Below are 14541 nucleotides of genomic sequence, written 5' to 3'. Positions count from 1 at the left end.
TTACCAGGACGCGCCCCCCAAATGTCCCCAAATGGCCTGATATGACCAGGACGTGCCCCCAAATGTCCCCAAATGACCTGATATGACGAGAACACAGCCCTCAAATGACCTGACATGACCAGGACGCGCCCCCCAAATGTCACGAAATGACCTGATGTGACCAGGACGTGCCCCCCAAATGTCCCCAAATGGCCTGATATGACCAGGACGTGCCCCCAAATGTCCCCAAATGACCTGATATGACGAGAACACAGCCCTCAAATGACCTGACATGACCAGGACGCGCCCCCCAAATGTCACGAAATGACCTGATGTGACCAGGACGTGCCCCCCAAATTTCCCCAAATGACCTGATATGACCAGGACGCGCCCTCCAAATGTCATGAAAATGACCTGATATGACCAGGACGCGCCCCCCAAATGTCCCCAAATGGCCTTATTTGACCAGGACCCGCCCCCCAAATGTCCCCAAATGACCTGATTTGACCATGACATGCCCCCCAAATGTCCCCAAATGACCTGATAAGACCAGGAGGCGCCCACCAAATGTCACGAAATGACCTGATATGACCAGGACGCGCCACCAAATGTCCCCAAATGACCTGATTTTGCCAGGACGCGGTCCCCAAATGACTTGATTTGTCCAGGATGCGCCCCCCAAATGTCCCCAAATGACCTGATACATAAATGATTCATTTGAGAGAAAGCACAGGAGACTTCTAAAGTGAGTCCAGACCTGAAGCCCATAGAACACCTGTGGAGAGATCTGAAAATGGCACCATTCAAATGTCAGTCTTTGAGCAGTTGGCCAAAGAAGAATGGTCTAAAATTCCAGCAGAGCATTGTAAGAAACTCATTGATGGAACCCGGAAGCAGTTGCTCCCAATGTTTTCGTCTAGAAGGTTGTGCTACCAAGTATTAGGCTGAGGGTGCCAATACTTTTGTCCGGCCCATATTTTTTAGTTTTGTGTAAAATTATCATGTTTTTTTTTTCCCATTATAAGCAAAATAAACAAAGACATTACTACAAAAGCATTGGTAATTGCAGTCATTTTCTGGGAGAAATTGAGCATTATCTGACAGAATTGCAGGGGGGGCTAATACTTTTGGCCAGCACTGGTTGTACAAGGTTTGGTCACAGTTTAGCACATTAGTTATGCTTATTGACCTTTAGATGTCTCCATACTAAGACCTGCGAGCTGACTATTTGTATTCATGTTTCAAAAATTCAATGAACAATAAATGACTTGAGTGAATGTAAAGTCCACTACCGCATTTCGGTATCGCATCGATATCTGATTTTTGGAGTTGGACAATGTCGGGTTAAAATGTCATTATCATTCATTGCCAACCATCCCAGTTCAAACGGATTTGACATCTACCAATGTCAACAAATGTCTATTAAATTCACTATTTTCTTCTGTTTTGTTCTGAATTTTCTTTTTGCGTTCCTTGTTTTACACCCCATCCCTTGCAGACTACTGCGCCAGCAAGTTCGGAGCCGTCGGCTTTGCAGAATCTGTGGGACTGGAACTCCTCGCCACTGGCAAAGACGGCATCAAAACCACCATTGTTTGTCCGTACTTCATTAATACCGGAATGTTCGACGGATGTCAAACTAAGTAGGTGCCTTTACTGTCGGTGACGGGTTCTTCCTTTCAACCTATTAGGTGCAATTTTGCCTTTTGTTTAAGTCAATGCGCTTCCCACAAAATGGCCATCCGGTCAGCATTGCCGGCTTAATGTTCCAAATCACAATTAGGACTAATATTGTGGAGTGTACGTCTTTCCCGTGGTGAAATTGAGCAGCGCTCATTTAGGAAGGCGCTCATGATCTCACTGTGAGCTCTTAGCGTAATTGCTGATGGTTATGAAATTTACTTTAAACATTGTACAAGCCACAGAATAATCCAACTTAATTGTATTTTGCAGCTAATGATCTAATGGCTCAAAATACAGTTTAATGATAAATAATTATGTTCAAATATAGACTTTTGGAAAAATTGTCAGAATAAAAATTGTAGGGATTATTATGATACATTAGCCTTGCAAGCAAGACTGAACTTCCTGATGGATTGATCGTGCAGTAGCGTCTTGCAAACGTCAATTGTCCGACCACTTCTTCTGTCATCTGCTGTTCCGACCAATCAGGAGAAACAGGCAGGAGCTACAGACGTGACCAAGCAACTATCTGCTTGAATACAATGTCGCAGAGCAAAGCGGTTCTTGTAGATAGTTCCGTTTTTGAGGATTTGTCGGAAATAAGCCGCTTATGGACTGTAGGACTGTATTTGATAGAACGTGAAACATAGGCTAGGTTCATACTACAGGTCTTAATGCACAAATCCGATTTTTTGCCATATCTGTTTTTTGGGCGTGCCCGTTCAGACTAGAGCTGTCCCGACTAGTCGACACTGTCGACGACGTAAATCCGTCGATGAGCACAACATCCCGTCGACGGTTAATGAAGTGTTAAAAAAATATATGCGTGGAAAGTTCAGAATGTCGGACGCTTGGTATGCAAGCGGGGAAATCGGCACAAAGCCAAAAAAAGCGCACCAGAGTGTCCAAAACATTGACTTATTTTTAAAAGAAAGGAGGGTACACTGTTGTGTCCTGTCTCTTCAATGCCAAGCTTGGCTGCACGTCGGCCGTGAATGATAACGACAGGAGATTGTAAGTCCATCTAACTAACTAATGACATGTTTATAGAAGTTGCTAAGCCTGTCCCGATATGCAATGATTCCATTTATCGCGTGGTAAATAAAAATGAGGGCGGTCATTTTCACGGCTGCGTTTTATCGCTGCGCGCGCGTGCGTATGTACATTTGTGCGTGCGTGCTGATGGCATATGAAACTCCAGTTCTTTTCTGTCATCAACACGCTGTAGAATTAAAGTTCAGACATACAAAATAAGAAAACACATCTATATTAAACACTATATACGTTAGCATTGCTACATTGAAGTGAATGGGGAAAAAATACGACCTACTTTAGCCGGCTATAAAACAGGCACTTCAAACATGAAAAATCGCTGGTTAACAGCATTTGCAAAGGACAAAAAAATCTATTACTGACGCCACGTGCAATGACAAAAAGTGATTTTTTTTTTTTTTTGTGGACTGTACAGCATAAATTAGCGGTTTAGCGAGCGTACTTCCGGTGAACATTTCAAAATAAAAGCATGTCATGTTCGTCATATAAATAACGATTTCTGGAGTTAATCCCACATACTTCAGATTCTACACTAAGAATGCCTTTAAAATTTATGAAAAATCTGGCAATGAATAATTATTATAATACTATAGTACATATATAGTACTACAGTATACTATAATATTAATGCTAGGTATTTTTTTAAGAATTGTTTTGAATCATGTTGGAAAGGTGAAGTCAGTGTTCTGAATCTGTTTACATTCTATTCTTTTGCACAAGTTAATTCTATCAGCATTTGAACTCATTGTTTGTGATTTATTATTGTTATTTATGTTTATTTGTACTTTAATAAAGAATTTAAGTGTTCCAAAATGTTTTTGTGAATTGATAAGCGTCAACAAAAATTTCATTGCTAAATTAGTAAAAAAAAAAAAAAAAAAAAATTAATAAATTTTTTTTTTGAAGATTAGTCGACTAATCGTAAAAATAGTCGGCTGATTTATCGGGAGAAAATTAGTCGTTTGGGACAGCCCTAGTTCAGACCTTTCAAGTATCACGCATGCGCACTAATTCGCAGTCCGAGATGCGCTCAGCAAAGAGACCTGCATGCGCAGACGCATCAAAACAAATTACACATGCTAGCTATATGTCATTCCAGAGTGATCATATTTTGATTTCCTAAAAGAGGACACAAATAACAGACATTAATAATCCCCGTTAAGTCTTATATTCAAAGTTTGGACTGATAGAACGCATACCGCACACACATGAGCCTTGACGTGTGTGCGTGAAATGACGTGGGTGTGTCAGTTTGCCCCGATTCGGCCATGTGTGCAATAATGAAATATTGCTCATTCGGCGCACAGAATGAAAATCGAAAATTGTAAGTCTTATTCTCTTCTTCATTTTATTTTTTTTTTATGACTGTGGTCAAGCTAGGCATACATGGCTGCCGTCCTCCATGCCTCTTGCTCTTTGCTGACGCGTAATTGCTGCATGAATTCCGATTTGGGAGTCTTGACAATTCAGACCGCCATTCACGTTTTGAAAAAATGTGGCCCAGATCGGATTTGAACCACATACGAAAGTGACTCAGATCGGATTTGAAATGGTCCGCTTCTATGCGACTTGTCCCGTTCAGACCGTCAAGTTAATGCCTGACTCGAGTCGGGAAAAACACGAAAAAATCGGATTCGTGCATTAAGATTTTTGGTTTAAGGTTTTGTTTCATCCCCGGTGAAAGTAAATCCGAACGAAACGTAGTTTTCATCGATTTTTTTTTTTTTTTTTTTTTTTTTACTAGGGCCTTTTATTTGGGTCAGAATCTTGTCCAGGATTTCGAAGTTGTCCTTTTTAAAAACGTATCCATGACTGCTACCACAACTTCATATGCATCACATTCGTTCATGGTTGCGAGTGGGGTAATTGGTCATCTTGCTCGGAATTATACCCATCAGCCACCTTGCTGTCCGCCACAATGGGGACTAGAGGTGGGAATCTTTTTGGCACCTAATGATTCGATTACGATTCAGAGGCTCCGATTCGATTATAAATCGATTATTGATGTTACCCCCCCCCGCGCTTTTCATGTTTTGTACATTAGTTTCAAAAGTGTTCAAAAATCCTCTCAGGCTAAACCAAACTAATATTTCAGTATCATGTTAACAGTTTAAAACAGTAAATAAAATACTAAGTCCCATTCTGTGTCAGCAGCTTTAAGCTACATTCAATTAATTTAATGATGTGAATCAACCGTTAAAGTTGTTAAAATTCTCCCGTTATTCCATAATTTCCCTTCCGTCTACTTTTGACATGTCAAACTTTTAAAACTGTTTCATCATTTAAAGATGGATTCAAGTTAAGATTTTGCTGATTTAGGAGTATTTTAGATAAAAAGTTAATTAGGTTCGCTCCAACAGAGCCTTCTAAAGAAGTCTACTGCTTTAAGATGGCAGCTGTTAACAATGCGGCAACTACTAAACGGCAAGTCTGTCACTTTGCATCTAGCTCTACATATATGTGATATCTACTATAGCCGTATGTGGCCGTATGTTTGTAGCAACTAGCAACTGGGCGTTGTTTGAAGCAGCCGTCGGCCGCAGTCAGGTATTTTTTTTTTTTTTTTATCTAGCGGCATGAGTTGAACATGATATTTACTCTCTGTCTGTTCCTCATTGCGTCCCGAGGACTGCGCTGACTGTGTTTTAGGTCTGCTTTACCTGGTATAATTCAATAATCAGAATTTGGATTTTTGTGAATCGTTCTCGAATCTTTCACGGCCGAATCGCCAATAATCTCAGAATTGGGAATTTTGCACGCCTCTAATGGGGATCCCGGCACGTCTACTGTACATCATTTGATTGGACTCGTCAAGCGTCGATACAGGTATTCCCCGGGTTACGACGTACTTGACATACGCGATTTCGACTTTACGACACTGGAGTCTCGGCCGCCATTTCACAAATGTGAAGTTGTTCATCTTGACAGACGGTAAACAAGGCAGTTTCGCTTTTTGAAGCTTTTTGCTTCACTTTTGACAATTTGTTTAACTGTAACACACATATGTGCACATATACTCAAAACGACACTCATTTTGACAATAAAACAGTTGACACTGAATGAATGTGACCTTCTAGCCAGACCGCCGGAATCATGCCAGCTGAACCGCAGTACCCGCGCTGGCGCAGCTCCAACGAGACCCCAACAATCCGGGCAGAAAGCCAAACTCCCGTGCATTCACCTTAGTCTTAACCCTTTGTTCTGAATCCAGTTTGAAAGGTTTAAAGAAGGCTCACCGAGAACAGGTTGACAATTTATTCGGATCGACAGCAATCAAACAGGAAGGCGAAACAGACTCAGGCGAGGAGGCAAACTAGTCCCAAGGTCACCATATCACACGTCAACAAAAGGTTCCCGAGAAAAAATGACCACGATTAGTTAAACATTCAGTCTTTTGAAAGGTCTCGCGGGGTGGGATGTGGGCAAGAAGAAGGGTTTGTTTAGAATTATTGTCTGTTTGTGGATTGGACAGGAGGATTCGGGAGTGACTGTTGTCCGGGCAACGAGAGTTGTGGATTTTGCCACCTCAGCATCAAAGGGGCTCTTGGAGTCTTGTCAGTCGTGTGATCAATTGGATATCGGGCGTTTTCCGGTGTTCCTGGGACAGGACGTTTGTTCTGGACTATCCGGGAGAACAGATTGCGAGAGCTGGTGGTGCAGACGTGGGCTTGTCTGCGTCAATGTTGCTCAGTCAGTTGTATGACGCGCACGTTGGACTTGCGTGATAAGAAGGTGTTGTTTATCTCTTATGCCCTGTATTCTGCTTGTTTTCCTTAAACTATGGTATAGGTGCTATTTATTTTATATTGGGTGTGTTACAGTAATACAGTCAAACAGTAAATACGAGAAACCATACTATTCCCTGATTGATTATATTAAGTGTGTTAAAATAATGCAAACAGTTAGCTATGCTTACGGGGAAAGGTACTATCTCCTCCAACACAGAACAATTGGTTCAAACCATCAAGTTCAGTCTGCTAGCTTAAATGCTACGAATGCTAATGTAGTTACAATTCTCAAAGCAAATTGCTCACAGTGAACTCCACAAACTGTAGCCGTAAACTTAATTAAAAATGCATACACAAACATATATTAGCGGAAACAACTTACAGCCTTATGTGGGCCAAACCAGAGCGCAGCTGTCTGTAATCCATGTCAGACAAGAGTTTGTTCCTCAGTAATAAGGCGACAGTCCAGCCAGTCCCATCGCTGCCACCAGAGGGCAGTGTGTCCTCCATCATTAAGGAAATTACAATACTTTTGAAATTTTTGGATAGTTATTCTGGGGTACTCTAATGGGTTAATTCCGACTTGGAAATTCGGGCTACGCTGCCAGTGTAGGAACTCCCTGTATACGTCTCCGTTTTATCCGTACGACCGTCAATCCTCCCCCTGGGTTTTATTCCAACACATTGTCGTGGACAGCAAGGTGGCTGATGGCTAGAAATTCAACAGTTCTTGAACGCGACACGAGCAACACAAATGCTATGCTAATGTTAGGCGTTACATTTAGTGTGTGATGATCACTTAGCACAGACCTTTAAAGCTAAAATAACATTGTATATTCTCTCTGGCCAAGATAAGAAAACAAATCTTACCGTGTCTGCAAGCTGGAGTGACTGGAGACGACACTAGTAAGTCTGAGGGGGTTGCGTAGCACGTCAGGAGCAGTAATGGATATAAAGTAATTAGTTATAGTTACTCACTACTTCTTCCAAAAAGTAACTGAGTTAGTAACTGAATTACTCTATCGTAAAAGTAACTAGTTACCAGGGAAAGTAACTATTTCCGTTACTTTAAAAAGAAGTTGTTGTATGTCAAAGCATTTGAAATTTTCTGAGCAGTATTCGAGTCAGTTGAATAGAGAAGAACAGACCGGTAGTTGTGTTATAGAACCTTGTAATATTTATTGCACCGCACCAGCAACGGATTTATCCTACACTTGAAGTGCAACAAAAATAAACGATTAGATTTTTCGCCACTAGCTTTGTGGTAGCGTGTGTAGTTGTTAGGTGCTTCAGCAGATTTGAATTGCTTATCACAGATGTCGACAAAAGCTTTGCCCCGGGACATAAATTACACTTTACATGCACGTTCTTTCCTTTAATTTCGATCAACTTGAAATAGTTTTATATCTCCACCTCGTAAAGGACACTCTGCCATCATATCCCTCTGCATCTTTTTTTCGTGTGTGTGTTTGCCGCACACGCTGTTCCGGTTTGTGTGTTAAAACACCGGCTCTGATTGGCTTACCAGGACACATGACTCTAACCCACAGCCAATCACAATATCTTCCATCGCATCTATCCAGGGGGTGCATTCAGGTAGCCTCGTCCCACTACTCCTCCAGTCACCCTCAAAGCTTCTGCCGTCCTCAAGACGGAAGCGGCATTCTTGCTATCTGACGGTGGGGGATGGGAACGAGGCTAGCATTCAGGTGTAGCAAACACAGAAACTAGCAAGCTTTGGAAATCATTGTCTAATTGAATGAGCAGGGACAAACAGCCTGGAGTCATAAGAAATACGTGCACTATTCTCGAACCTGAACACACCCCAAGTCTTGGATGACAAATAAACAGAGCAGACTCGCTACGGTTGGTAGTTTCTTCAATTTATTCAGAGTAAGGAACGCACCGTTTTTGACCGTCAGTAACGGTAACGGCGGAAAAAATAATTAGTTAGATTACCTAGTTACTGAAAAAAATAACGCCGTTACATAACAGCGTTATTCCCAACACTGGTCAGGAGTGACACAACCAAACACTGCTACGATGTAGGCTAACTACACATAAAATGTCACGCATTGGGAACATGTGACCGAAACTATTGGGCATTTTCATCTTGTTCTCTGCTTGTCAGATGAAAACTGGCATTTAGCTCGTTATGTTTTAGTCTCCCAAAATATGTTTTTAGTTTGTTATTGTCTCGTCATTGTCATGAAAAAAGTGTTAGTTGACGTAAGCAACTGACAACCAATTCGGGTTGTACCCCGCTTAGTGTTAGTTAGCTAGGATCGGCTCCAGCACCCCCATGACCCTCGTGAGGATAGCCGGCATGAAAGTTGGATGGATGACGGCAAAAAATCTCAATTGCGTGAAAGTTTTTACATACACAAAGCATCCAACGCAATACAGAGACCTCAATCTTTAAAAACCAACTGCCTTCGGGATCTGTGCTGATGTTTAGCACATTTGACTGACCATGTCTCACTTCACCTACCCCCAAGCCAAAATACCTGCCGTAAAATACAGCAGCTGCTGCAAGATGTCAGTTTGTACGTCGACCGACCTTCAAACGTCTGAAACCCCAAAGTCATGCTTTATGGCAGCTCCTAACATGTCACTTTCTGTTTCTAGTTTGGCTCCACTACTAAAATAAGCCCCTCATTTCAACAGTAAAAATCTTTGAGCATTCCACCAGTCAAAAGTCTTGACCTGAGTGATAAATTTGGTTTCCGTGAACTGTGTCTGTTTTGGTGTATTTTTAGCTTTGACGACAATAGATGTTAGATATGTGTAGAGGTGGGCAGAGTAGCCAAATTTTTACTCCAAAGTAGCATTACTTCAAAATATTTACTCAAGTGAGAGTAAAAGTAGTCATCCAAAAAATGTACTTGAGTACAAATAAAAAGTATTTGATGAAAGGAATACTCAAGTCATGAGTAACATTGTGAGTAACTGATTACGATGTTAGATATTTTTTATTTATTAAACAATGTTTTTTTTTCCCTTCAGCACAACGTTATCTATATGAACCCTTATTATTATACTGTACTATAACCTCTTTCATTACCCCATTAAGCTAAAGAAATTCAAATAAAATCATTGAATTCTGGCGAGAGGGAAAAAAACTGCAGAACTGAAGCATCATTTGTCCAAAGAGCATGAGTGACCTCTAGTGGAGAAAATAGTTCCTATAAAAATCATACATCGTTCCTAGAGAAATCAACAGGGATTCCAACAAAGTTAGTGCAGGTGATGGAAAAAAAGGTGATGCTTACCATTGAAATGATAGAAAAATATGAGCTCGGGGTGCGGTTTCTAATCATTTATTCGATCAACTAGTGCAACGCCTCGGGCTCTGTCGAGTCAGCCACGTGATGTGTTCAGGTACACCACGAAAACACTTTCGCCCCATTAGAACCAGATTCGTTACATTATTATAGGTATTTTTATTCTTCTTATAGTATTATTCCAATTTTTATTCATAATGTATTTGTTTTGCTCTGTGTAATTGCTATTTCCTATAGTACTGGCTAGGCATGTGCCGGTTACCGTTTTTTTTACCGTGGTGTGAAAACGGCGCAGTCTCAATACCACTAAAATTTTCCGTCAGACCGTTGTACGGTATTCGCTATTTTTCATGTGTTAAAAATGCAGCCAGAAATGGCGTGGCGCGGCAGCGCTCAACCCTCCCGTTTGTTGCTGTGCGTGAAAGTGACGCTAACGGCTAGACAGCCAGCGAACCCAAAAACAAATACTCCAGACATAAGGTGTTCTTTTCTTCAATTTATTGAGCTCTCAAATCGTGGTAAGTGGAATATACAAAATGAATACATTTAAAACGTTGTACAATTGTATTTTTCCATGTGTGAGTAGCTTCAATTGATTAGCACCATGAAAAAGTTCGCCAAAAACAAAACACACATTTTCCTTTCAAATTCAATATACAAGCTAACTAAAAGCTTACAAAGACGAATGTTAGCCTAGGCTTAGCTGGGAGAGCAACTTCGTCGAGTGTTACAGCCACAGAGTGAGAAAACAAGCTTGATTCGCTTTAATGAAGGGGGAAAAGACATAGCGTTAAAGATCGTTTAATTGAGAAAGATGCTCTTGCCCTAAGCACAAATCCACGTTCGCTGGATCAAGAAGAGGTCTCACTCCCAATGTTTTTTTTTAATTTTCTTTTTATTTATTTATTTATTAGATGAAACCTTTCCACAACAATATTTTACATTTTAACTAACTAATACATTTTGAACTAACTTATTAACTTATGAATTCTTTATGTTCTTTTTAACACAAAGGCATGACATCATGTAGACTAGAGTTGACACAGTGGCTGAAAATGGCGAAACTTCACTGGAGCATTTCCATCCTCATAAAAAAGTCATGCAGTATAATTTTTTAAAAATTTTATTCATAATTGTTTTACTTTTTTGTAGAAATTATTAGAGCTGGGAATCTTTGGGCACCTAACGATTCGATTACGATTACGATTCAGAGGCTCCGATTCGATTATCAAACGATTATTGATGCACCCCCCCTCCTTTTTTTTTTTTTCTCTTTTTTTTTTTTAATGTTTTGTACATTAGTTCCAAAATTGTTCAAAAGTACTCTCAGGCTAAACCACACTACTATTTCAGTATCAAGTTAACATGTAGCAGTAAACAAATATACAAAAATAACATTAAATAAAAAACTCCAGTCCCCATTCTGTATCAGCAACTTTAAACTACATTCAATTAATTTAATGTTATGAATCAACCGTTAAATTTATTAAAATTGCTCCCGTTATTCCATAATTTCCCTTTTGTCTACTTTCGACATGTGAAAGTTTTAAAACTATTTTAAAGATGGATTCAAGTTAATATTTTACCGATTTAGGAGTATTTCGGATAAAAAGTTAATTAGGTTTGCTTGGAAGGTTCGCTACAACAGCCTTGCAGGGAAGTGTACTGCTTTAAGATGGCAGCCGTTTATAACGTCCGCATCTAGCTTTTTGTAGATGTGCTGCTAACACTACCAAATCTATATATCATCTAGTCCTATATAAATGATATCCACCGTAACATATGGATGTACTTTGCAGCAGCTTTTCGGCAGCAGTCAGGTATGTTGTTGTGTTTTTTTTTTTATCTTGTTGCATGAGTTGAGCTAGAGCCGTGAGTTGAGCATTGGCATTACCCGAGGGGCCGGGTAATGGGAAGCATGATGTTTAGCTACTCTCGCTCCGTTCCGTCCTGAAGACCGCGCGGCGCACTGAGTGTTGTGTACTTCCGCTTTACTTGGCATATTTCAATAATCGGAATTTAGATGTTTGTGAATCGTTCTCGAATCTTCCACGGCCGAATCGCGAATAATCTAAGAATCGGAAATTTTGCACACCTCTAGAAATTATTTTGTTCTAGCTCTAATCTTGAGCAACTTTAGCGGTGGCTGTGGGTATAGTCTATAGGTTATATTTTAATTTTAAAAAATATTTTTTTTTATTGATCATTTATTTTAACAATATATTCATGTTCCAATTTGTAACTATGTTCTGAAAAATAAAAAAATCCTGTTCAATGGAATTTTTTTTTTTAACCCATACATCTCAAAATAACACATTTTGGAGCTATAATTGCAATACTGTGAAACCGTGGTATTTTTGCTCACGGTTATCATACCGTCAAAATCTCATACCGGCACATGCCTAGTAACGGCAGTATTTATTAAGAATTTAGTGTAGGTTTTCGGGCTGTGGAAAGAATTAATGGAATAATAATGTACAGTATTGTTATGGGAAAATCCTGATCGACATACGACCATTTCGACTTCAAATTTTCCACTGGAACAGTAATGTTACCTCAGTAGCTATGACTGACGGTGCTAGACGTACAATTAATTTTGACATACTATTTTAGTCTTCCACTACTAACGTTAAACCTGATGTTGTTCACGTCTGTTACAGATGGCCCCGACTGCTCCCGATCCTCGACCCAAATTACGTCGCAAAGAAGATCATCCACGCTGTACTCACGGACGAAGTCTTTCTTCTGTTGCCCAAGAGCATGTACTACATCGCTGCGCTCAAGAAGTTAGTCCCTACCCTTTTTTTTAACCAAAGTATACGTAACGTTCATTTACAGTGCTGGCCAAAAATATTGGCACCCCTGCAATTCTGTCAGCTATCAGTTTCTCCCAGAAAATGATTGCAATTACAAATGTTTTGGTAGTAATAGCTTCATTTATTTTGCTTGCAATGAAAAAACATAAAAGAGAAAGAAAATAATTATCATTTTACTAGGTCAAAATTATCGCGTTAACGAGCGGTAATTAATTTTTTTAATTAATCCCGTTAAAATATTTGACGCAATTAACGCACAAATGCCCCGCTCAAACAGATTAAAATGACAGCAGAGTGAAAGGTGTACTTGTTGTGTTTTTCGGAGTTTTGCCGCCCTCTGCTGGCGCTTGGGTACGACTGATTTTATAGGCTTCAGCACCCATGAGCATTGTGTAAGTAATTATTGACATCAACAATGGCGGGCTACTAGTTTATTTTTTGATTGAAAATTTTACAAATTTAAATAAAACGAAAACATGAAGAGCGGTTTTAATATAAAATTTCTATAACTTGTACTAACATTTATCTTTTAAGAACTACAAGTCTTTCTATCCATGGATCGCTTTAACATAATGTTAATAATGGTAATGCCATCTTGTTGATTTATTGTTATAATAAAGAAATACAGTACTTATGTACCATATGTTGAATGTATATATCCATCTTGTGTCTTATCTTTCCATTCCAACAATAATTTACAGAAAAATATGGCATATTTTATAGAAGGTTTGAATTGCGATTAATAACGATTAATTAATTTTTAAGCTGTAATTAACGCGATCAAAAATGTTAATCGTTTGACACCCCTACATTTTACACAAAACTCCAAAAATGGGCCTCACAAAATTATTGACACCCTCAGCTTAATACTTGGTTGCACAACCTGTAGACAAAATGACTGCGAACAACCGCTTCTGGTATCCATCAATGAGATTCTTACAAAGCACTGCTGGAATTCTAGACCAGTTTTAGGCCAAATATTCCAGGTCTGAGATTTGAAGCGTGCCATTTTCAGATCTCTCCACAGGTGTTCTATGGGATTCAGGTCTGGACTCACTTTAGAAGTCTCCAGTGCTTTCTCTCAAACCATTTTCTAGTGCTTTATCAAGTGTGTTTTGGGTTATTGTCCTGCTGGAAGACCCATGAACTCTGAGATAGAACCATCTTTCTCACACTGGGCCCGACATCTTCAGACTTCATAATGCCATGCACACGGTCAAGCAGTCCAGTGCCAGAGGTAGCAAAGCAACAACAACATCAGGGAACCTCCGCTATGTTTGACTGTGAGGACCGTGTTTTCTTTTGAAGGCCTCGTTTTTTTCCTGTGAATTCAATGTTGATGCCTTTTCCCAAAAAGCTCTACTTTTGTCTCATCTGACAAGAGAATATTCTTACAAAACGTTTTTGGCTTTCTCAGGTAAGTTTTGGCAAACTCTAGCCTGGCTTTTTTATGTCTCTGGGTCAGAAGTGGTGTCTTCCTGGGTATCCTACCATAGAGTCCCTTTTGTTTCAGACGCCAATGGATAGTACAGGTTGACACTGTTGTACCTTCGGACTGCGGGACAGTTTGAACTTGTTTGGATGTTAGTTGAGGTCCTTCCACCATCCGCGCAATCTTTCGTTGAAATCTCTCGTCAATTTTTCATTTCCGTCCACATCTAGGGAGGTTAGCCAAAGTGCCGTGGGCTTTACACTGATTGTTGACACTGCGCACGGTGGACACAGGAACATTCAGGTCTTTGGAGATGGACTTGTAGCCCTGAGATTCCTTACAATTTTGCTTCTCAAGTCCTCAGACAGTTCTTTGGTCTTCTTTCTCTTCTCCATGCTCAATGTGGTACACACAAGGACACAGGACAGAGGTTGAGTCAACTTTAATCCATTTTAACTGGCTGCAAGTGTGATTTAGTTATTGCTTCCACCTGTTACAGGTGTTGTTAATTACAAGCATCGCATGATTTTTCAATGGGTGCCAATACATTTGTCTGGCCCATTTTT

At 40.0% G+C, this 14541-nt stretch overlaps 1 protein-coding gene across 2 annotated transcripts in view; it reads left to right on the top strand.

The window, feature by feature from the left end:
* LOC130930220 (epidermal retinol dehydrogenase 2-like) overlaps nt 1-14541 on the top strand; it is a 47554-nt gene that overhangs the window by 14587 nt on the left and 18426 nt on the right. For both annotated transcript variants that reach the window (XM_057858013.1, XM_057858012.1), the window contains exons 5-6: nt 1478-1622; nt 12388-12513. In XM_057858013.1, coding sequence (XP_057713996.1) covers nt 1478-1622; nt 12388-12513 — 271 coding nt within the window. The remainder of the gene's footprint in view (nt 1-1477; nt 1623-12387; nt 12514-14541) is intronic.

This window comes from Corythoichthys intestinalis, chromosome 14, assembly GCF_030265065.1.
Source record: "Corythoichthys intestinalis isolate RoL2023-P3 chromosome 14, ASM3026506v1, whole genome shotgun sequence".
NCBI classification, from domain to species: Eukaryota; Metazoa; Chordata; class Actinopteri; order Syngnathiformes; family Syngnathidae; genus Corythoichthys; species Corythoichthys intestinalis.
Note: the sequence above shows the minus strand (reverse complement) of the source record. Positions and strands in the feature narration are given on the sequence as shown.